Below are 21,416 nucleotides of genomic sequence, written 5' to 3'. Positions count from 1 at the left end.
TTTTATTCTTTCCCTTTTATTCTTTCCCTTTTATTCTTTCCCTTTTTTTCTTTCCCTTTTTTTCTTTCCCTTTTTTTCTTTCCCTTTTTTTCTTTCCCTTTTTTCTTTCCCTTTTTTTCTTTCCCTTTTTTTCTTTCCCTTTTTTTCTTTCCCTTTTTTTCTTTCCCTTTTTTTCTTTCCCTTTTTTTCTTTCCCTTTTTTTCTTTCCCTTTTTTTCTTTCCCTTTTTTTCTTTCCCTTTTTTTCTTTCCCTTTTTTTCTTTCCCTTTTTTTCTTTCCCTTTTTTTCTTTCCCTTTTTTCTTTCCCTTTTTTTCTTTCCCTTTTTTTCTTTCCCTTTTTTTCTTTCCCTTTTTTTCTTTCCCTTTTTTTCTTTCCCTTTTTTTCTTTCCCTTTTTTTCTTTCCCTTTTTTTCTTTCCCTTTTTTTCTTTCCCTTTTTTTCTTTCCCTTTTTTTCTTTCCCTTTTTTTCTTTCCCTTTTTTTCTTTCCCTTTTTTTCTTTCCCTTTTTTTCTTTCCCTTTTTTTCTTTCCCTTTTTTTCTTTCCCTTTTTTTCTTTCCCTTTTTTTCTTTCCCTTTTTTTCTTTCCCTTTTTTTCTTTCCCTTTTTTTCTTTCCCTTTTTTTCTTTCCCTTTTTTTCTTTCCCTTTTTTTCTTTCCCTTTTTTTCTTTCCCTTTTTTTCTTTCCCTTTTTTTCTTTCCCTTTTTTTCTTTCCCTTTTTTTCTTTCCCTTTTTTTCTTTCCCTTTTTTTCTTTCCCTTTTTTTCTTTCCCTTTTTTTCTTTCCCTTTTTTTCTTTCCCTTTTTTTCTTTCCCTTTTTTTCTTTCCCTTTTTTTCTTTCCCTTTTTTTCTTTCCCTTTTTTTCTTTCCCTTTTTTTCTTTCCCTTTTTTTCTTTCCCTTTTTTTCTTTCCCTTTTTTTCTTTCCCTTTTTTTCTTTCCCTTTTTTTCTTTCCCTTTTTTTCTTTCCCTTTTTTTCTTTCCCTTTTTTTCTTTCCCTTTTTTTCTTTCCCTTTTTTTCTTTCCCTTTTTTTCTTTCCCTTTTTTTCTTTCCCTTTTTTTCTTTCCCTTTTTTTCTTTCCCTTTTTTTCTTTCCCTTTTTTTCTTTCCCTTTTTTTCTTTCCCTTTTTTTCTTTCCCTTTTTTTCTTTCCCTTTTTTTCTTTCCCTTTTTTTCTTTCCCTTTTTTTCTTTCCCTTTTTTTCTTTCCCTTTTTTTCTTTCCCTTTTTTTCTTTCCCTTTTTTTCTTTCCCTTTTTTTCTTTCCCTTTTTTTCTTTCCCTTTTTTTCTTTCCCTTTTTTTTTTTTCTTCATCTCTCTAGTAAACCTTGGTGTCGACTATTCAGTGCGGCAGCAATGTCAGCACCTCGGGGATTACAAGTCCAGGGGCTCGGGCCGGGCTCGGTCGTCTTATGTCAGCCGAATGCCGGATATTAATGTGACGTAGTCGTGCGCTGCCGTAGAAATATTCGGAACACACCTTCATATGAAGGCAGGGAACTGGCGGCACCACCCTGGACCCCCAGGGAAGTGTATATTATACATCCATAAGGGGCAGTTTTTCTATATTTTTTTTTTTCCTTCCACCTCCCGTTTTTTTAAGAAAAATCCTGCCCCGATATTGTAAGAAAAGAGGATGAACGAAAAGCCCTCTGCTCTGCCCCTTTGCACCACAAATATTGTAAAAGGGGTATTCTGGGTTGAAGGGCGATGGGCCTCGGAGTCATCGGACCTGAACCCGGCTCCCTCTCCATCAGCGCCATGGAGGGTCGATCCCTTACTATCTGGAATGGATTGGTGATAACGTCTTTCCAAAATATCGAAAAGCAGTCGACCGTGTCCCCAAGCCCAGGACGCAGAGGCCGGACTTACCCCATAGGACTATTTATTGCCCCGCCATCTCTTGATCTATTATTGTATGTAATGATCCGTCAGTAATAAGTCGTCACTTAATTACTGGAGTCTTACATCACGCCTCCTCCCCGGGGCAGAATTACTGAGGACTATCTTGGAACTGTCTGCTGCGTCTGAGCTGTCATAAAAGGGGCTGAGGAAACCCGAAAGGGAAGTTTACACAATCTGATCTTTTTTTCATTTCCTCGTTCTTCATTTTCAGCTGTTATATTTACAAAAAAAATGTATAATGCCGCCAGATAATACCCAGCTGGTTACAGCTTGATACATCAGAGTTTCTTTGTGCCACCGGGAAACTACTGTGTTTCCTATAATGTTTGTGGGACCCTCGAGGTCCATGATGCTGAACCTCCGGCACATGTTGTATGTGGCCCTTTATTTAGCATTGTCTTAAAATTTTGGATAATCTGGGAGATGCAGAGCTGGACCCAACCCAGGAGCAGGATACATCTCAGAGTTTCTTTATGCCCCCTAGATACTATAGTGTTTCCTATTAATCCTCGAGCCACCCAATGACTTTTGGGACCCTCGAGGTCCATGATGCCAAAGCTTCGACACAGGTTGTATGTGGCCCATAATTTTGCATTCAATGGTTCCGGCCCTTATAATTTGGGGAAACGGAAAGAACAGGAGAGGGTTGGACTTAACCCATGAGGCCGGTGTACTTATGAATGTGTTGCTGGGAACAAACTTTTTGGTTAGTTTTTCTGTAAGTGTCTCAAGTCCGGTCGGTTCCTGGAGTTGTGTATTTGATGGCTAATTGATTTTATAGTGATGAGTTCAGAGCAGCTCATCAGACGATGACAGCAATTAAAACCTGACGATTCCTGTAATTATCATCAGATTTCCAGTTAAGCCGCACAATGACTGTGATTAGTCCGACGTGACTTTACGTCTCTGAAGTGCCGCTCTCCGGAGGGGATGAGACCCGGGGACTCGGAATATTAAGGATCATGTACTGCAGTGATGCATTCTGAGAAAACGCAGCTTAACACCAGGCATTGTACAAAGTAACTCCATCAGCAGAATTGTGAGTGCAGCTCCGGAGTACAAGTAATTTAATAGATGTTCAAATACTCTCAACTTATAGGGATTATTTTGCTCCATATAATGTGAAATGAGGTGAAGGAAGGCCTGACCATGGTTTGGTCTGGTAGTATATAAGTATATTCATTGCCCTCCATCACTGCGGCCCGTACATGATTGTGCCGCAGTCTATTAGGTATTTAATCTACAGTCGTGAATTATTAATGTGGTAGATGATGTCTCTGGCGTTCAGGAATAATAGCTCCAGTCCTGTCGGGGCGTCTCGTGTTTATCTGCTCTGGTTCTGTTTGGACAGTCAGTGCGGGAATATCCTGCTTCCCTTTTTAATAATTCCTTCTGTCTAGATCAGGAAATGGCTGCAGCCGAAAAGGGCAAAGTTATAAGCTGGAAAATGGAACTTAAATTCTAGTTTTATCCCAGCACAAAGGGTCAAAGCCGAGGGCCACGGTGTGCACAATGGTGCAGGGTCCGATTAGACATGGAGTACAGAAACGTGTGGGTCACATAGCAAATACTTTACTGATCCTGAGTTACATCCTGTATTATACTCCAGAACTGCACTCACTATTCTGCTGGTGCAGTCACTGTGTACATACATTACATTACTGATCCGGAGTTACATCCTGTATTATACCCCAGAGCTGCACTCACTATTCTGCTGGTGCAGTCACTGTGTACATACATTACATTACTGATCCTGAGTTACATCCTGTATTATACCCCAGAGCTGCACTCACTATTCTGCTGGTGCAGTCACTGTGTACATACATTACATTACTGATCCTGAGTTACATCCTGTATTATACTCCAGAACTGCACTCACTATTCTGCTGGTGCAGTCACTGTGTACATACATTACATTACTGATCCTGAGTTACATCCTGTATTATACTCCAGAGCTGCACTCACTATTCTGCTGGTGCAGTCACTGTGTACATACATTACATTACTGATCCTGAGTTACATCCTGTATTATACCCCAGAGCTGCACTCACTATTCTGCTGGTGCAGTCACTGTGTACATACATTACATTACTGATCCTGAGTTACATCCTGTATTATACCCCAGAGCTGCACTCACTATTCTGCTGGTGTAGTCACTGTGTACATACATTACATTACTGATCCTGAGTTACATCCTGTATTATACCCCAGAGCTGCACTCACTATTCTGCTGGTGCAGTCACTGTGTACATACATTACATTACTGATCCTGAGTTACATCCTGTATTATACCCCAGAGCTGCACTCACTATTCTGCTGGTGTAGTCACTGTGTACATACATTACATTACTGATCCTGAGTTACATCCTGTATTATACTCCAGAGCTACGCTCACTATTCTGCTGGTGCAGTCACTGTGTACATACATTACATTACTGATCCTGAGTTACATCCTGTATTATACTCCAGAGCTGCGCTCACTATTCTGCTGTACATACATTATTAATCCTGTATGCTCCGGAGCCGCACTCGCTATTCTGCTGCTGCTATCTATGCAATCTTTGTATCCTCTCACTTGATGCTATTTTGCATACCTGTAAATGCCTGCAATAACCCGTGTGCCTCGAGCATGCCAGGACTGGCACAGGGTTATATTTGCTCGGCTTTACCAGAAGTTTTCTCGTCTCTTACACGTGAGTCATTTTCAAGTTTGTTTTTCATTTTTAAGAAATTGGCTTTAGAAACAAAATGTGAGCATGAGAAACGTCTCTGCACGAACATAATCTGGAAGGAAACCGGCTCCGGGGATGAAAATCCTGGAACTCGTCTCCCCCTCTAGTAATGTTACAAATGGTAGATGCTTTGTATGCTAATGAGGCATCCTGGACTCCTTCTGGGCTTAGGGGTTCCGGGGCTTGAGGGGTCCTGGTGCTCGGGGGTCCAGCAGGGAGTTCAGAGAGAAGAGTTGCATCCTAGGAATCGCACATTTTTGTAGTTTGGGGAGAGAGGTTTTGGAGTCACTGGGACAAAATCCCTTTAAATGCAATGACTGGCATTAAAGGGCTAGTGCTGTCTGTCCTAGCTTCCTCCCATCATGCACTCCTGTTGGAGGGGTCCTTACAGTACCTAAACTTGGCTCACTATATGGTGAGAATTCAGTTCACTAACTATATAAGGAAGTATTACCGTTCACTTCTCTTAAAGGGATAGTCCAGCTCAGCTCACTTCCACATGGGAGGAGAGTGATGCCGCTGACGTCTCGTCTTCTACACTTGCACGGTCGGCGGCTTTTGTGCTCTAATGGCAGGGACGGGTGCAAGATAACTGGTCGCCACAGGTATCGGTAGACATGGCGTCGCCTGTCCCAGATTACCTCCCGGCACATTAGTGAGTGAGGCCAGAATATCCCTTTTATAAGGGGTTCTCTCATTGTGTTCTCTGGAGCGCACCGCTCCTCTGCCTCCTGACTTCCTGCTTACTGGTGTGGGTGGGGGCGGCATGCTGCAGATGATTGACAGTGCGCTCCTTGCATATGAAATCGGCCACCTCTGACAGACTGCAGTGATGGCCGGTAACCTAGGAACTGAGTTTTGCGATGTGAGCACGGACATATGGCAGCGACCCGGAGGAGAACCCTAATATTGTGTAGCATTGGACAGCGGTGTCAGTTCCCTTCCCGTAACCCCTGTATCCCAGACATGACGGGTGTAATGAGCGTTCCCTGCGGCCACCGCAGCGATCAATGACCGCTCCATATCTGTCCGTCTCGCCATCGCCGTTTGTAGGATAAATCGATTTAGGAGCCATTAAGCCAATTTCCTGCTCGGTGCGCGGATCTACAGGGGCCGCACAGACGAGGTGCCGACAGGAGGAAAGGGCTCATGAAATACGAGAGATGCCGATGTGGAAGATGAAATGATGATGGGGGGTTGTGTTTGGCAGCAGATTGTCATAATGATGGAAACGTTATCACCCACAACCTCAGATGGACGTTACTGTGATGCCTCGTCCTCTGGGGGCCACTAGGGAAAGTGCAGGGTCCTCTGCTGTCCGGCTGCACTACAGGCAGGATGGAGGCAAATGTATGATGGCCGGCGGGTACAAGAGAAAGGCCCAACCCCTCGTACCCGACCTCATCCGTACATGTGTCCTGTCACTATGGCTCATCTGTGGTGCCTTCCAGGAATATGGGGAGCGGAGTGGTTGTCACCCTCTTCTGTGATGTCTCCTGCTTGTTTTCATTCTGCACATACAGTACAGCAGTGTGTAAATGAATAAAACCTACTACTCCAGAGCTGCACTCACTATTCTGCTGGTGCAGTCACATACATTACATTACTGATCCTGAGTTACAGCCTGTATTATACTCCAGAGCTGCACTCACTATTCTGCTGGTGCAGTCACTGTGTACATAAATTACATTACTGATCCTGAGTTACCTCCTGTATTATACCCCAGAGCTGCACTCACTATTCTGCTGGTGCAGTCACTGTGTACATACATTACATTACTGATCCTGAGTTACCTCCTGTATTATACCCCAGAGCTGCACTCACTATTCTGCTGCTGGTCACTATGTACATACATTACATTATTGATCCTGAGTTACATCCTGTATTATACCCCAGAGCTGCACTCACTATTCTGCTGGTGCAGTCACTGTGTACATACATTACATTACTGATCCTGAGTTACATCCTGTATTATACCCCAGAGCTGCACTCACTATTCTGCTGGTGCAGTCACTGTGTACATACATTACATTACTGATCCTGAGTTACCTCCTGTATTATACCCCAGAGCTGCACTCACTATTCTGCTGGTGCAGTCACTATGTACATACATTACATTACTGATCCTGAGTTACATCCTGTATTATACCCCAGAGCTGCACTCACTATTCTGCTGGTGCAGTCACTGTGTACATTATACTGATCCTGAGTTACATCCTGTATTATACCCCAGAGCTGCGCTCACTATTCTGCTGCTAGTCACTGTGTACATACATTACTGATCCTGAGTTACATCCTGTATTATACCCCAGAGCTGCACTCACTATTCTGCTGGTGCAGTCACTGTGTACAAACATTACATTACTGATCCCGAGTTACATCCTGTATTATACCCCAGAGCTGCACTCACTATTCTGCTGGTGCAGTCACTGTGTACATACATTACTGATCCTGAGTTACATCCTGTATTATACCCCAGAGCTGCACTCACTATTCTGCTGGTGCAGTCACTGTGTACAAACATTACATTACTGATCCCGAGTTACATCCTGTATTATACCCCAGAGCTGCGCTCACTATTCTGCTGCTAGTCACTATGTACTCTTGCTCTTAGCTTGTGTCGCCGCCTCCTATTCTGGGTCACTTGAAGGAGAGTTAATGATTAATCGGAGCCTTTCCTTGTGTTGTGTGACCCTTGGTTACTGCACTGGCCGTTCCTTTCGCACCTCGCTGGTCATAGTAGCCAGCACTGGACATGTTCGGATGGCTGCTTTCTTCCACACACCTGTTTATAGGCTCCATTGTAGTTAATAGGATTGGGTTGCAGTACCGCACGTTTCCTGTGAACAGGTGTGGCGCTGTTTTTGGAATAAATCCTATATATTTTCCTCTATTCATTGCTGAGTCTCGGCGATTCCTGTAAGGAGAGGCCGCGGTCCTGGGATACTTGCCGGCTGATGTAATGGGGATTCTGTGTTTCCTGGTGACGGTTTATTTAGTTACTGTCAGGTCTTTTCTCTGTGACCTGGAAGAATTGACTGGCGGTGTTTGGGTTCCCACCTCTCTTGGCACAGGGCCGCCGATGCTTTTCCTTTCTGTCTGATGTATGTAAGTATTGACAGAGCGGCCGGGATCTTGCTGCAGAGTGCGGCCTGTGAATAATGACTCCTCATTGCCGGCCTGGGTAGAAACCACCCGCTATATTTAGCCGGTCCCTCCAGGCCCGATCATAGGAATAATGGCTCAGAGCCCGAATGGCAGCACATTACGTACGCGGACTCGGGTGTGCCTCCTAACACCGGTTCCTCCAAACAAAAACATTACAACTCCTGTCCTGTTAACCTCTACCAGGCTGGGAGCGTTTACTCACCGCCTACAGGACATTTCCATGTGCCCAGAGGAAATAACAAGTGAGATCATGAGTTTCCTTGTCAACGACCTGACTACGGTTTATATAAGGGAGCCATTTTTTTAAATAAACTTTTATGAATTGTAATGATTGACTTAAAGGGATTATTTTCCTATTTCCTAAATGGGTATTGTTGGATAGCGCCGGTAAAATCGAACATTTTTGTAATTTATTCCGCATTAAAATTTTCAGTCGTTTTTGAGATATGAGCGCTTTTCTTTTTTGTTTACAGCTCGTTGTCTTGGAGACCGACCACCGCTGCTAGGCAACGAGCGGTAGACGAAAGAAAAAGTGTTAATATCTCAAGAATGACTGCAAATTTTAATAAGCTGTAAATTGCAAACTTGCTTGTTTTTACCAGCTCTATCAGAGAATACCAGTATAGGAAGAATGGCTTAAACTCTTTAATAATTGGGTGGGTTTCTAAATGGAAATTAAATGGTCGTTGACATAAGCGTGAATGTAAGAAACTTAGTAAAATATCTGATTATTTCTCCGCTTATGAGACACTTCTCCTGTAAGCAGACGCTCACCATTAACTCTGAAATAGATGTATTTTGGGAGAAACAAGAGGAACTGAGAGGTCACTGATGGATCAGCTTACAGCTGCTTATTGAAGTCTATGGTGATGGTAGGAGCAAAGTGAGAAAGAAAGGCAACTTGAATAACGATATGGGCTCAAACTTTTGTAAAAAGATTTGCAAAACCATCCACCATGTGGCCCAAGATCGGATCTGAATTTGTATACTGAAAATGGAGTTCTGCCTATGTCATCACTCATGTTTCACCAAAGTTTCCCAGTCCGATCACAGGAACTCTTAAAAAAAAAAAAAAAAAGCTTTTCTCACATCCCTTTTATAAGCGAAGAAAACCCAAGTGTGAAAAAGAAGCCACGACACAAAATAAGTTTCAAGCAGGAAACAAAAGAAAAAAAACCAAAACCCACAGTATAAACTGGTGCACGAAGCAGCTGCAGGTGCTGATTGTCTGCGTGTAGCAGGAGTCGCTTCTTGGTTGTTACACCATGTTCACGCTGCGCATTTATCATTTTTTTTTTCTTTTTGGGGCACTGGAAAAATCGCTAATAAAAAAAAAAAAAAAATTGTGCAAGCCAAAAATTACAAAAAACAAAAAAAATTAAGCGAAAAAAGGAAATGACTAGCAAAAAAAGAAAAATGGTCAAGCTTGGAAAATGCCAGGAAAAAAATAAATGAATAAATATTCCTGAGTCCCCGGTGTCAGAAAAAGACACCCATACTGTTGCAGAATACCCACTATTAAATAATGCTCGGTGCTTAACTTGGCGCCAACAGTCTGACCCCAAAATATTTGATGGGTCTGAGAATGCTGCACCCATCAGCTGTTGTGGTACTACAGGTCCCTGCATGCCCGGGCTGGGGTGATATCACCTGTCTGAGCCGTGCACACACAGAGGTAGCAGAGCCGAGTGTGTCATTGTGCGTGATCAGTGATGGGGCTGCAGGCAAACATGACGTATGGTGCTCAGAAGACATGGCGCCGCCGGCTCTGCTACATACGTGTGCGACTTTCTCCTGGCATCGCTGAGAATTGTCCACCTCGCGCCAACATTCCTCATCGCGGGGCTGAGATCCTGATCGAAGGTCGTAGTTCATTCATTACTCGCACTGGCGAGATAAATCTACAGTGGGTGACGGGGTAAAGGGGAGATCCTGTTGATCACTGTATGGCGGTATTATTCGCACTGCAGGTCGGCATTATCTTTTTCTTTCCGCACCTCTCTGATAATCAGAATTGGCATTTGACAGCCCCTGATCTTGGTCCGGACCCCTATTTCCATGTGACCCCCCCAATCTATGGTGCACACCCATCTGTTCGCTGACGGAGGACAGCCGCTATTGCCACGCTGGTGTCTGCCACGATGTGAACATGCCGCCGCTCTGTCGCCTCTTCCCCTTTAATGTTCGGGAAAGGAGAAGTGATATCACTTACTTGTGCAGATTTTTATTTTTAACGTTCCTTTAGTCTCTCCGTTCTTGTGTTGGTTCTGTCTTCCCTTATTTGCATAGTTGGGGTATTTTCCGCTCTGCCACGTGCAGTTTGCATTAGCGGGGTATGCTGCATTCCTCCGCATGTTATGGCTGTCACCATGTTCTGCTGCGACCGGTAGGACGCAGTGTCCTACCGAGCACATTCCTGTCATTCTGTGTCCTGTGCAGTATGGCAGCAGAATATATATAGTAGGGTAGAGGATAACATATTCATCCGTGGACACCTGACCCCTGGGATCCCCAGCGAGCCCAAAATCGGGACCCCATAGAAGTTGAGCATTTACCCCCTCCGCACCATTCAGTCACTGTAAATTCTGATGGGTTCTCTGTAAGTACAAGCCTTTTTGGACCCTCATTACACACTGGTGTTTTTTTGCTTTTGTCTCAAGTATTTTGGCAGCCCCCCATCAATGTGCCACAGTCAAGTCTTGACCCGGCCTTTGCTTCCATTAAACAGATGGGCAGCACAGGATTCCTATGCAGTGCTGTGCAATAAGGTCTTTTAATAACCTTCATAAAAAGATGAATTGGTAAAGATTTTTTTTAACCTGGTGTAAATGCCGCTGTTCTCCTGAATCCGGCGATGTTTTCCTTTTGTTCCTGCGCCTCTCCGTCCCTGAGATACGGCACTTTAATTTTACCGGTGTATAATTCTAGCCTTGTTAGTCAGATGGGCGTGGTCTTAAAGACTTCCCCCGAAGAGTTGAGCACCACACCCAGTTGTAAAAAAAGACTAATTTTACATACAGGTAAGATAGGGCCATATCTCAGGAACGGAGAGGAGCAGGAACAAAATAAAAACATCGCCGGATTCAGGAGAACAGCGGCATTTACATGGGGTAATAAAATGTACATATTTATGGCAAGTGACAAGTCCCCTTTAAGGAGTTAATTTTCAGGTCTGTCTGCATGAAGCGGTCACCATTAAACAATTGCTGAGTAGCGAGAACATAGTCATATAGAATAAAAGCGTAATCGCCGTATAACCAACACCACAAGTCTCCGTCATATCCTGGGTTTCTGCTTGCTGTCAGGCAATAGAAACCTTGTTATATTCCAGGTGATCATGTGTCAGTGTAAAATGCTTAGTGCCTCAGCCCATGTCTGATGCATTGTAACAAAAAACAGCTGTGAAAGTAAGCCAGGTCTGTAGATCAGCACCGGATCTGTGTTGGTCGCTTAGGCCCCAACACACTGTTGTAATCCTTTCCCCCGGCGCTGACCATCCGGGCTGTTTCCGCCACTCGTTAATATGTGATATCAATTGAATTCTATTCAATTAGACCCAGTCGGACGCCTCCTTTGTCCTTTTTTAAGAACGCTAAAAACTGAAAAACTCAATTTGGATATATCAATTGTGCAGCAATTCTCTGTCCTTGGAAAAAGGAACCTGATTTTACGGGATTTCCATAAAGTTGGAGAAAATGTTTCCTTCCATTTTGTAGGGATCTTATATGTTATATACTGAAGGATTAAGAACTTTTTTTTTTACTTGTGCATAACATGAGAAATACCCAAAATACCCCCTCTGTAATGAGGGTTCACAATTGGCAACCACTAGAATAGGAAAACAAAACCTCTGTGCAATTTTCCACCGTAGTCGTAGTCAGGTATGGCAATTTTTTTTTTATTTTTTATTTTTATTTTTTGCAGCTTTTTGAGTTAGCTTTTTACAGGCGCCGCCTCATTATTGGGGAGTTTTATTATTTTTGTTGAGCCCTTTTTTCTCTGCTACTTTTTCAGTTTCTTTTCCCTTCATGGTTTGGGTATATTTACAGCGATTAATGAGCAGAGATTACAGCTCCGCCGCTGCTCAAATGATTCCTTGTCAAATTAAGAAGTGGTAAGTGGATTATGTGATTTATATCATGGGAAGGAATCTCGGGACATCCGAGACACAATCGAAAACAGTCATCTGCCGAATTTTCCCTTTTCTGTAAGGTTGCGGCACATCCCCCCCCCCCCCCCCTTTTTTTTTTTTTTTTTTTGCTGCTTTGTCTTTTCAGGCCATAAATACATACATTTTTAGTTTTTTGTTTTATAAAGTTTTCCAAAAGTCTTTGAGTAAAGGCACTTTCTGATCCACCTCATCCACATTCAAGGAGTAAGCTTCTGGCACGCACCTCTGGCGGCAACTTATCTCTGGCGGGGGGAACAAAACAATCAGGTATGACTTTGTATGAAGTGATCAGACATTCAGAAGCCCTAATGAAAAGGGGAGGGAGTATTTTTTTTTTTAATAATTGGTACATGATAAAAATGTTACCTAGTCACATGACCTCTGCCCAAGTCTTTCGGAGAGCTGTGAAGTGGGTTGACTTCCAGACAAGGGAAGGGAAAGCGGTCCACTTCCTCTAATTTTTTTTTTCTTGTCTCGCACTGTTATTTCCAGTAAGTGTCCGGGACGCGGCCTCCATCGTGGAGGTTTTGACATGTCCTTTGCACGGGAACAGAACTTTTGTTTGACTCTAAACAGGAAGTGAAAAGTACAACAACGTGACTGCGGCTGTTCTGGAATTTTTTTGCTGGAGAGACTGGGAGACATATGATGTTGATTTTTACCTTTTCCCACCACTTCTTTCTTGTTTAATAGATTTTTTTTTGTTTTTTTTTTGCTTTTTTAATGTTTCTTCCACTTTGAGCGACCCTGTGGTGACAGCCTTAAATGGTAAGAAAGATCCCGGGAGATTTGGTCTTTGCGTCTTTGATGAGCTCAGATCAGTTCCCAGCGCCCTTCTGTCCTCGGGAAACAGCCAAGGTCACCGCCATGTCGGCGTCCGTTTCCTATCTAAAGTTCGGGTTCTGTGTGCAGAAAATGGAGAGGAGGTCGGGACACGGCATGTGAGGAATGGCAGAAATGCAGAGAAGTAGTATAGAACTTTGAGCGAGACAGTCCTGTATTCCGGCCTTGGTCCCACTACAATACAGCTGGAATGGCGCCACCGTGCACATGAGATCATCGTCCGAACTCACCGATATCAGTGGGTTCAGCTGACATTAGTCTATGCACTGGGTGTCAGTTTTCGACGTCATGTTATTAATTGTAAGGATCTGGACTTTGTTAAAGGGGCTTCTCTTATTACATATTTCCTTCCCTTTCTCCACTGTTGGCAGTGCCCTTTGTTTTGTCGTTGGTGCTCTTCACCCTCTATCCCTGGTCCGATTTTCTTTGGAGAGTAATTGCCCCTTTTATATGATTGCTGCTGTTTGTCCTCACACCCCTACCTGCTGTTCTTAGTCACTTTCCCTGGCTGTGCCCCATTGGTGCTCATCGCCCCTAGGCCTTGGTCTCCCCATAGTTACTCTCTTGGGCAGTGCCCTTCTTTTACCATTGCTGTTCTTCGCCCCTAGTGCCTGTTTTTGGCACGAGATTACTTTCCCTGGTTGTTTCTTTTTACCATTGCCGTTCTTCTCCCCTAGTGCCCGTTTTCTGCATGTAGTTACTTTCTTTGGCTTTCTTTTTACCATTGACGTTCTTCACCCCATGTGCCCGTTTTCTGCTTGTAGTTGCTTTCTTTGGCTGTGCCTTTTTGCCATTGCCGTTCTTCGCCCCTAGTGCCCATTTTCTGCTTGTAGTTACTTTCTCTGGCTGTTTCTTTTTACCATTGCCGTTCTTCGCCCCTAGTGCCCGTTTTCTGCTTGTAGTTGCTTTCTTTGGCTGTTTCTTTTTACTATTGCCGTTCTTCGCCCCTAGTGCCCGTTTTCTGCTTGTATTTACTTTCTCTGGCTGTTTCTTATTACCATTGCCGTTCTTCGCCCCTAGTGCCCATTTTCCTCTTGTAGTTACTTTCTCTGGCTGTTTCTTTTTACCATTGCCGTTCTTCGCCCCTAGTGCCCGTTTTCTGCTTGTAGTTACTTTCTTTGGCTGTTTCTTTTTACCATTGCCGTTCTTTGCCCCTAGTGCCCGTTTTCTGCATGTCGCTACTTTCTCTGGCTGTTTCTTTTTACCATTGCCGTTCTTCGCCCCTAGTGCCCGTTTTCTGCATGTAGTTACTTTCTTTGGCTGTTTCTTTTTACCATTGCTGTTCTTCGCCCCTAGTGCCCGTTTTCTGCATGTAGTTACTTTCTCTGGCTGTTTCTTTTTACCATTGCCGTTCTTCGCCCCTAGTGCCCGTTTTCTGCATGTCGCTACTTTCTCTGGCTGTTTCTTTTTACCATTGCCGTTCTTCGCCCCTAGTGCCCGTTTTCTGCATGTCGCTACTTTCTCTGGCTGTTTCTTTTTACCATTGCCGTTCTTCGCCCCTAGTGCCCGTTTTCTGCATGTAGTTACTTTCTTTGGCTGTTTCTTTTTACCATTGCCGTTCTTCGCCCCTAGTGCCCGTTTTCTGCATGTCGCTACTTTCTCTGGCTGTTTCTTTTTACCATTGCCGTTCTTCGCCCCTAGTGCCCGTTTTCTGCTTGTAGTTACTTTCTCTGGCTGTTTCTTTTTACCATTGCTGTTCTTCGCCCCTAGTGCCCGTTTTCTGCATGTAGTTACTTTCTCTGGCTGTTTCTTTTTACCATTGCCGGTCTTCGCCCCTAGTGCCCGTTTTCTGCATGTAGTTACTTTCTCTGGCTGTTTCTTTTTACCATTGCCGTTCTTCGCCCCTAGTGCCCGTTTTCTGCATGTAGTTACTTTCTTTGGCTGTTTCTTTTTACCATTGCTGTTCTTCGCCCCTAGTGCCCGTTTTCCTCTTGTAGTTACTTTCTTTGGCTGTTTCTTTTTACCATTGCCGTTCTTCGCCCCTAGTGCCCGTTTTCTGCATGTAGTTACTTTCTTTGGCTGTTTCTTTTTACCATTGCCGTTCTTCGCCCCTAGTGCCCGTTTTCTGCATGTCGCTACTTTCTCTGGCTGTTTCTTTTTACCATTGCCGTTCTTCGCCCCTAGTGCCCATTTTCTGCTTGTAGTTAATTTCTCTGGCTGTTTCTTTTTACCATTGCCGTTCTTCGCCCCTAGTGCCCGTTTTCTGCTTGTAGTTGCTTTCTTTGGCTGTTTCTTTTTACCATTGCCGTTCTTCGCCCCTAGTGCCCGTTTTCTGCTTGTATTTACTTTCTCTGGCTGTTTCTTATTACCATTGCCGTTCTTCGCCCCTAGTGCCCATTTTCCTCTTGTAGTTACTTTCTCTGGCTGTTTCTTTTTACCATTGCCGTTCTTCGCCCCTAGTGCCCGTTTTCTGCTTGTAGTTACTTTCTTTGGCTGTTTCTTTTTACCATTGCCGTTCTTTGCCCCTAGTGCCCGTTTTCTGCATGTCGCTACTTTCTCTGGCTGTTTCTTTTTACCATTGCCGTTCTTCGCCCCTAGTGCCCGTTTTCTGCATGTAGTTACTTTCTTTGGCTGTTTCTTTTTACCATTGCTGTTCTTCGCCCCTAGTGCCCGTTTTCTGCATGTAGTTACTTTCTCTGGCTGTTTCTTTTTACCATTGCCGTTCTTCGCCCCTAGTGCCCGTTTTCTGCATGTCGCTACTTTCTCTGGCTGTTTCTTTTTACCATTGCCGTTCTTCGCCCCTAGTGCCCGTTTTCTGCATGTCGCTACTTTCTCTGGCTGTTTCTTTTTACCATTGCCGTTCTTCGCCCCTAGTGCCCGTTTTCTGCATGTAGTTACTTTCTTTGGCTGTTTCTTTTTACCATTGCCGTTCTTCGCCCCTAGTGCCCGTTTTCTGCATGTCGCTACTTTCTCTGGCTGTTTCTTTTTACCATTGCCGTTCTTCGCCCCTAGTGCCCGTTTTCTGCTTGTAGTTACTTTCTCTGGCTGTTTCTTTTTACCATTGCTGTTCTTCGCCCCTAGTGCCCGTTTTCTGCATGTAGTTACTTTCTCTGGCTGTTTCTTTTTACCATTGCCGTTCTTCGCCCCTAGTGCCCGTTTTCTGCATGTAGTTACTTTCTCTGGCTGTTTCTTTTTACCATTGCCGTTCTTCGCCCCTAGTGCCCGTTTTCTGCATGTAGTTACTTTCTTTGGCTGTTTCTTTTTACCATTGCTGTTCTTCGCCCCTAGTGCCCGTTTTCCTCTTGTAGTTACTTTCTTTGGCTGTTTCTTTTTACCATTGCCGTTCTTCGCCCCTAGTGCCCGTTTTCTGCATGTAGTTACTTTCTTTGGCTGTTTCTTTTTACCATTGCCGTTCTTCGCCCCTAGTGCCCGTTTTCTGCATGTCGCTACTTTCTCTGGCTGTTTCTTTTTACCATTGCCGTTCTTCGCCCCTAGTGCCCGTTTTCTGCATGTAGTTACTTTCTTTGGCTGTTTCTTTTTACCATTGCCGTTCTTCGCCCCTAGTGCCCGTTTTCTGCATGTCGCTACTTTCTCTGGCTGTTTCTTTTTACCATTGCCGTTCTTCGCCCCTAGTGCCCGTTTTCTGCTTGTAGTTACTTTCTCTGGCTGTTTCTTTTTACCATTGCTGTTCTTCGCCCCTAGTGCCCGTTTTCTGCATGTAGTTACTTTCTCTGGCTGTTTCTTTTTACCATTGCCGTTCTTCGCCCCTAGTGCCCGTTTTCTGCATGTAGTTACTTTCTCTGGCTGTTTCTTTTTACCATTGCCGTTCTTCGCCCCTAGTGCCCGTTTTCTGCATGTAGTTACTTTCTTTGGCTGTTTCTTTTTACCATTGCCGTTCTTCGCCCCTAGTGCCCGTTTTCTGCATGTAGTTACTTTCTTTGGCTGTTTCTTTTTACCATTGCTGTTCTTCGCCCCTAGTGCCCGTTTTCCTCTTGTAGTTACTTTCTTTGGCTTTCTTTTTCCCATTGCCGTTCTTCGCCCCTAGTGCCTGTTTTCTGCATGTCGCTACTTTCTCTGGCTTTTTTTCTTTTTCCCATTGCCGTTCTTCTCCCCTAGTGCCCGTTTTCTGCATGTAGTCACTTTCTCTGGCTGTTTCTTTTTCCCATTGCCGTTCTTCGCCCCTAGTGCCCGTTTTCTGCATGTCGCTACTTTCTCTGGCTGTGCCCTTTCTATACCATTGCTGCTTTTTGCCTCCAGTTCTTGCTTTCGGTTCTTGGTTATTTTGAGCTCTTTATAGTAAAACTTTTATAGTAAAATGTTTCTTTATCTCATCCTGTAAACTATAAGGAATTTATCTCTTGGTGAAAGTTTCCGAGGTCACGGTGACGGTCAGGTGTCATCTGCTTGGCAGTAAATAATACTTTGTGTGTAGACTGTAATTTGTCGGCGTGATCGCTGTGCGGAGGCCTCCGCTTCACGCCCCATTCTGGAAAGCCACAGTCAAAGCCCCCGAAATCCGCAAACTATCACCTATCCTATGGGTAGTTGGTGATTTGTTAGGGATTAATCCTTGAAGGGGTCTTATTCTCCAGCGCCACATACTTATGGGGGTGTCAGCGGCTCGTCGATCTCTTGCTCTGTGTTGGATTGAATATTTCACAGATGGGTTAATCTTTGATCGCCGTAATCAAGAGTGACCGCGACGTGATAAAAAGGAGATTCGCCTCTTTCAAATGGCCCACTGTGATGGAGTCGAGACAAATGTCTGACACACGTGGCACCCTAGTCTTTCTTTGCTGCCAGGGATGGAGAAGGATCTGCTCAGGTTCTCCTCTCTCCCCCCAAGAACCAGTACTTTTTTTTCTGTCCTGATATACAAGGACATTCTACGCGGGAGTTAACTAGGGGCGAGTTCACCAGTTATAAAACTTTATAGCTGAGCCTCCTTGGTGAGAGATTGAAGCCTTGTTTGGTGCAAAGTTCAGTAGGACACAGAGATTTTCATTACTGTTAAGTCTTTTTGTAGAGGCGGACCTTTTTTTTTTTTTTTTTTAAGGATTTTTCCCAGAGCCGGACTCTGATTATTATAGATCTCTTCAATGTGACCAATCCGCTCTGGGTATTTCTACCATGATATAGTAACAGGCATAAAGCTTTAAGTGCGTAGGGTGCTTTTTTTTGTTGTTGTTGTCACTGTCCCTTTAAATCTGTCATTTACGATCCATGGGCCGCACGTGCCAGCTGGCAGGTTCCCTTTAAACAGATTTGCCCATCAGTATCAATTCAGAGTGGGCTTAAGTAGAACACACAAAATTAATTACTGGGTGTGCGGTGTGCACGTCCATATTTGATATTTGGGGTCGTAGTTTTCCCCCACTTCTGTGGCAGTAATTATGGTGACTGCTGCGCTCCCTTTGTCCATTTTACTCCCATTTATAAAAAAAATAAGCTAAAAGTTGGAAATTTACGAGTTAAGCAATTTTGCAAGTTTTCAAGCATATTCATGCAAGAAAATTGCTTGAGGAACGAAGGCCCAAAATCTATCAAAAAAAAAAGTTTCAAAAGTTTCCGTTCTAGATGCAAAGTTTGGATCTCTGCGCGTTCTACTCTGATCCGTGGTGATCCGGTCACAGGACGCCGATGGTTTCCACAGCAGATCCCAGACCTGGAACATGTTGCAGGTTTTCCAGAATGAGTCGGGTGGAGGACGGAGAAATGTTTTACTACTGAGTCATGTCGTGTGGGGGGAGGGGGGAGCCGCTGCTTCACTTGTAGTAAGGAAAGAGGCGAAGCTTCATACAGCAGAGACATACATAATCCACATCGGCCAATAAACACAACCCAAAAATGAGCGCAAATGTGCAGCGGGCCCGTTATACATAAGGTTTAAACTTTGGGGACTTTAAAGGGGTTTGGCGGTTTTAGAACCCCCCCCTTTTTACCCGTAACTTGTAAAAACATGTGCTTTTCTCGCCCTCCCCAGGTCCGGCATGGAGTCTACACCACTGCTACCAATGTCTGTTACTGTCTGCAGTGCTGACGTTACATCGGCAGCGCTGCAGCCAATCATTGAGCTCTCATGCTCAAATGGGGTAAATATAAGATAGTTTGTAAGAGACCCCATGTGTCTGTCCTTCATTCTGTGTGTTTACTATGAAGGATGAGGCCTGGACTCGTCCCAGACTCCGGTACATGCCGCAGAGTCCTCCATTGTGTCCTCCGCTCTTGGGTCGCCCCTGGGCCCTGTCGCCCCTGGGCCCTGTCGCCCCTGGGCCCTGTCGCCCCTGGGCCCTGTCGCCCCTGGGCCCTGTCGCCCCTGGGCCCTGTCGCCCCTGGGCCCGGTCGCCCCTGAGGCGGTCGCCCCTGAGGCGGTCGCCCCTGAGGCGGTCGCCCCTGAGGCGGTCGCCCCTGAGGCGGTCGCCCCTGAGGCGGTCGCCCCTGAGGCGGTCGCCCCTGAGGCGGTCGCCCCTGAGGCGGTCGCCCCTGAGGCGGTCACCAGAAGCCCTTCCTTGTGTTCATACATTATAAATACACTGCTGAAACCCTATACCTGTGCAAAATGTACGCACCAGGGAAGGGTCGGGCCGAGCACCCCTGCTGCTGCGAGACCACTGAACTGGAAATGCCGGTTATTACATGCCCAACGGGCAAACATTTCACATATTTTCATTTTTTGTGATCTATGAGGATTTTGAAGGTAAAGAATGAAGGTGCGTTAAAAGAGGAAATTGCATAAATAGCAGTTGCATTATGTGGTCTTATTACTGGAATTGCCCCCCGTGGTTTCTATAGGTGAAGGATTGGCAAAAAAACCAGATCACAAGTGAGTCTGTGCGCTCTACTCAGCCGGTATATCAGTGATGATGGCATGTTTGGTAATTAGCATTTAACCAATACATACCCCATACTAATTAATTGGGGGGGTGACGGGGAGCACCAGTGAGGGTGGGGTTATACATTGCCAAAAGGAGCTGTGAAATAAGTTTAGAGTGAGAGTAAATTAATTACTTATTAATGGCTTACGTTTGTGCCCGACTATTCGTCCCTCTACCAATCTGCAGCCAGTTTACCTCCCATGTTTCTCAAACACCTCTTTTTTCTTAAAAGAAAGCCATCTTTCAGAAAATGACCTGTTAATTAAATCTGCTTTTCGTGTTGTGTGCTTAATAAAATTTTTTTTGCAGTGGCGGCTCCCACTCCCTTCACAATACACACGCTCATTAGATGCTTCAGTGTAAAAGTTGGAGGCGGAGTCTGTTCATTGCTGCTAATGTTCATGTGCATTTCCTGAAATAGGAAGTTAAGCCGCTGATAAGGCGTTTTCTTCAGTTTTTAAAATATTACAACTTTTGCGCAATTGAAGATGCTCCAAAAGTGTGCTACTTTTGGAGTTCTTATGCCAGGTCCGGCCACTTGAACGCTATTCACGTGACCCGTTAGTAGTTTTCGGCTTTGTATAAACGTCGAGGTCCGGGCTGTACACGCGATCGCTGTGGGTGTTTACACCAATTGCGACCCAGAGGCGCTTTGTTAGTCTCGTAGTGTAAACATTTATACTGTATGTGGCGTCATACGGCCCCCGACCTCCGCTCTGTTTGGAAGTCACTTTCTTTATTTTCTGCTTACACTAACATGTTTTTTTTTTTTTTTTCAGAGCGGAAAAAACAGAAGTTTTAAGCGATGACCTCCTCACTGTAAGTAACCTGACGTAGAATGACATTCGCACACTGTCCGCACCTCAGCCTTTACCTGTGTGTTTACCAAGGTGCAAGAAAAACCTCCCAATTCCTCCCTTTCCAGAAGAACAGCTGCGCTCCCCTTACCTGCAGTGTATAATGCCGTCAGCTGGTTACACCCTGCATTACCGCACCCGTACGGACAGGGAGAGGCGCCAATGTCACCTGCTGGAGATTTTCATAACAGCATTTTTTATTTTTTTTTGTGGACATAATTAATATTTGATCAAACTGGGTCCCAAAAATTCTGTTTTGTCAAGAAAGGTCACGTCTTAGCTGCTACCTGTAGTCTTATAGCCGTTTTTTTTTTTTTTGCAACTTATGTCCAATTTTTATTTTGGCCCCCGGCTTTGTTTTTGTGTTGTTTTTGGGCAGCTTTTTTACTGAACTCTTTCCAGACTGGTGACAAACAGGAGCAGGGAGAGAAGAACAATCGTCTGGCTTCCCTACAATTCACGCAGCGGGCAGGGTGTGGGGCTGTCCCGGCTGAATCATCGGCACGGTTTGGCGGCGGTCACTATTGTTTACAACCTGCTTTTCTCAGATTTTTGGGTAGATCTTTATGCTAGCCTTAACAATCTGATTTCAATAGAAGTCGCCCAGATGTTTTTTTTCCCCCCAATGTTTTTTTTTTTTTTTTCAAAGACTGGAGTGCACATCAACAGAGGAACCTTGAAAAAGAAGTATTGTAAAATTCCATCGTGCGTTTTATTTTCGTCCCTTTTTAAATGTCGCCTCTGTCATTCTCAAGGATACAACACAAATTCAATATTCACTTTATCTTAGGGGTTTTTTTATCACCCTCTTGTAAATAATTTACTCTGTATAAAGGAGTCGGTAATAAGTATATTCACAACAGTTCGCTTGGCAAACTAAAATAATACTGCCCCAATGTATAATAATATAACTACTATAATACTGCTCCTATGTA

The 21,416-nt window shown here is 44.4% G+C and overlaps 1 protein-coding gene across 3 annotated transcripts in view; it reads left to right on the top strand.

Moving 5' to 3' along the window:
* ARHGAP17 (Rho GTPase activating protein 17) overlaps positions 1-21,416 on the top strand; it is a 60,977-nt gene that overhangs the window by 17,833 nt on the left and 21,728 nt on the right. For all 3 annotated transcript variants that reach the window (XM_077274496.1, XM_077274498.1, XM_077274497.1), the window contains exon 2: positions 20,404-20,443. In XM_077274496.1, coding sequence (XP_077130611.1) covers positions 20,404-20,443 — 40 coding nt within the window. The remainder of the gene's footprint in view (positions 1-20,403; positions 20,444-21,416) is intronic.

Source organism: Ranitomeya variabilis, chromosome 7, assembly GCF_051348905.1.
Source record: "Ranitomeya variabilis isolate aRanVar5 chromosome 7, aRanVar5.hap1, whole genome shotgun sequence".
NCBI classification, from domain to species: domain Eukaryota; kingdom Metazoa; phylum Chordata; class Amphibia; order Anura; family Dendrobatidae; genus Ranitomeya; species Ranitomeya variabilis.
Note: the sequence above shows the minus strand (reverse complement) of the source record. Positions and strands in the feature narration are given on the sequence as shown.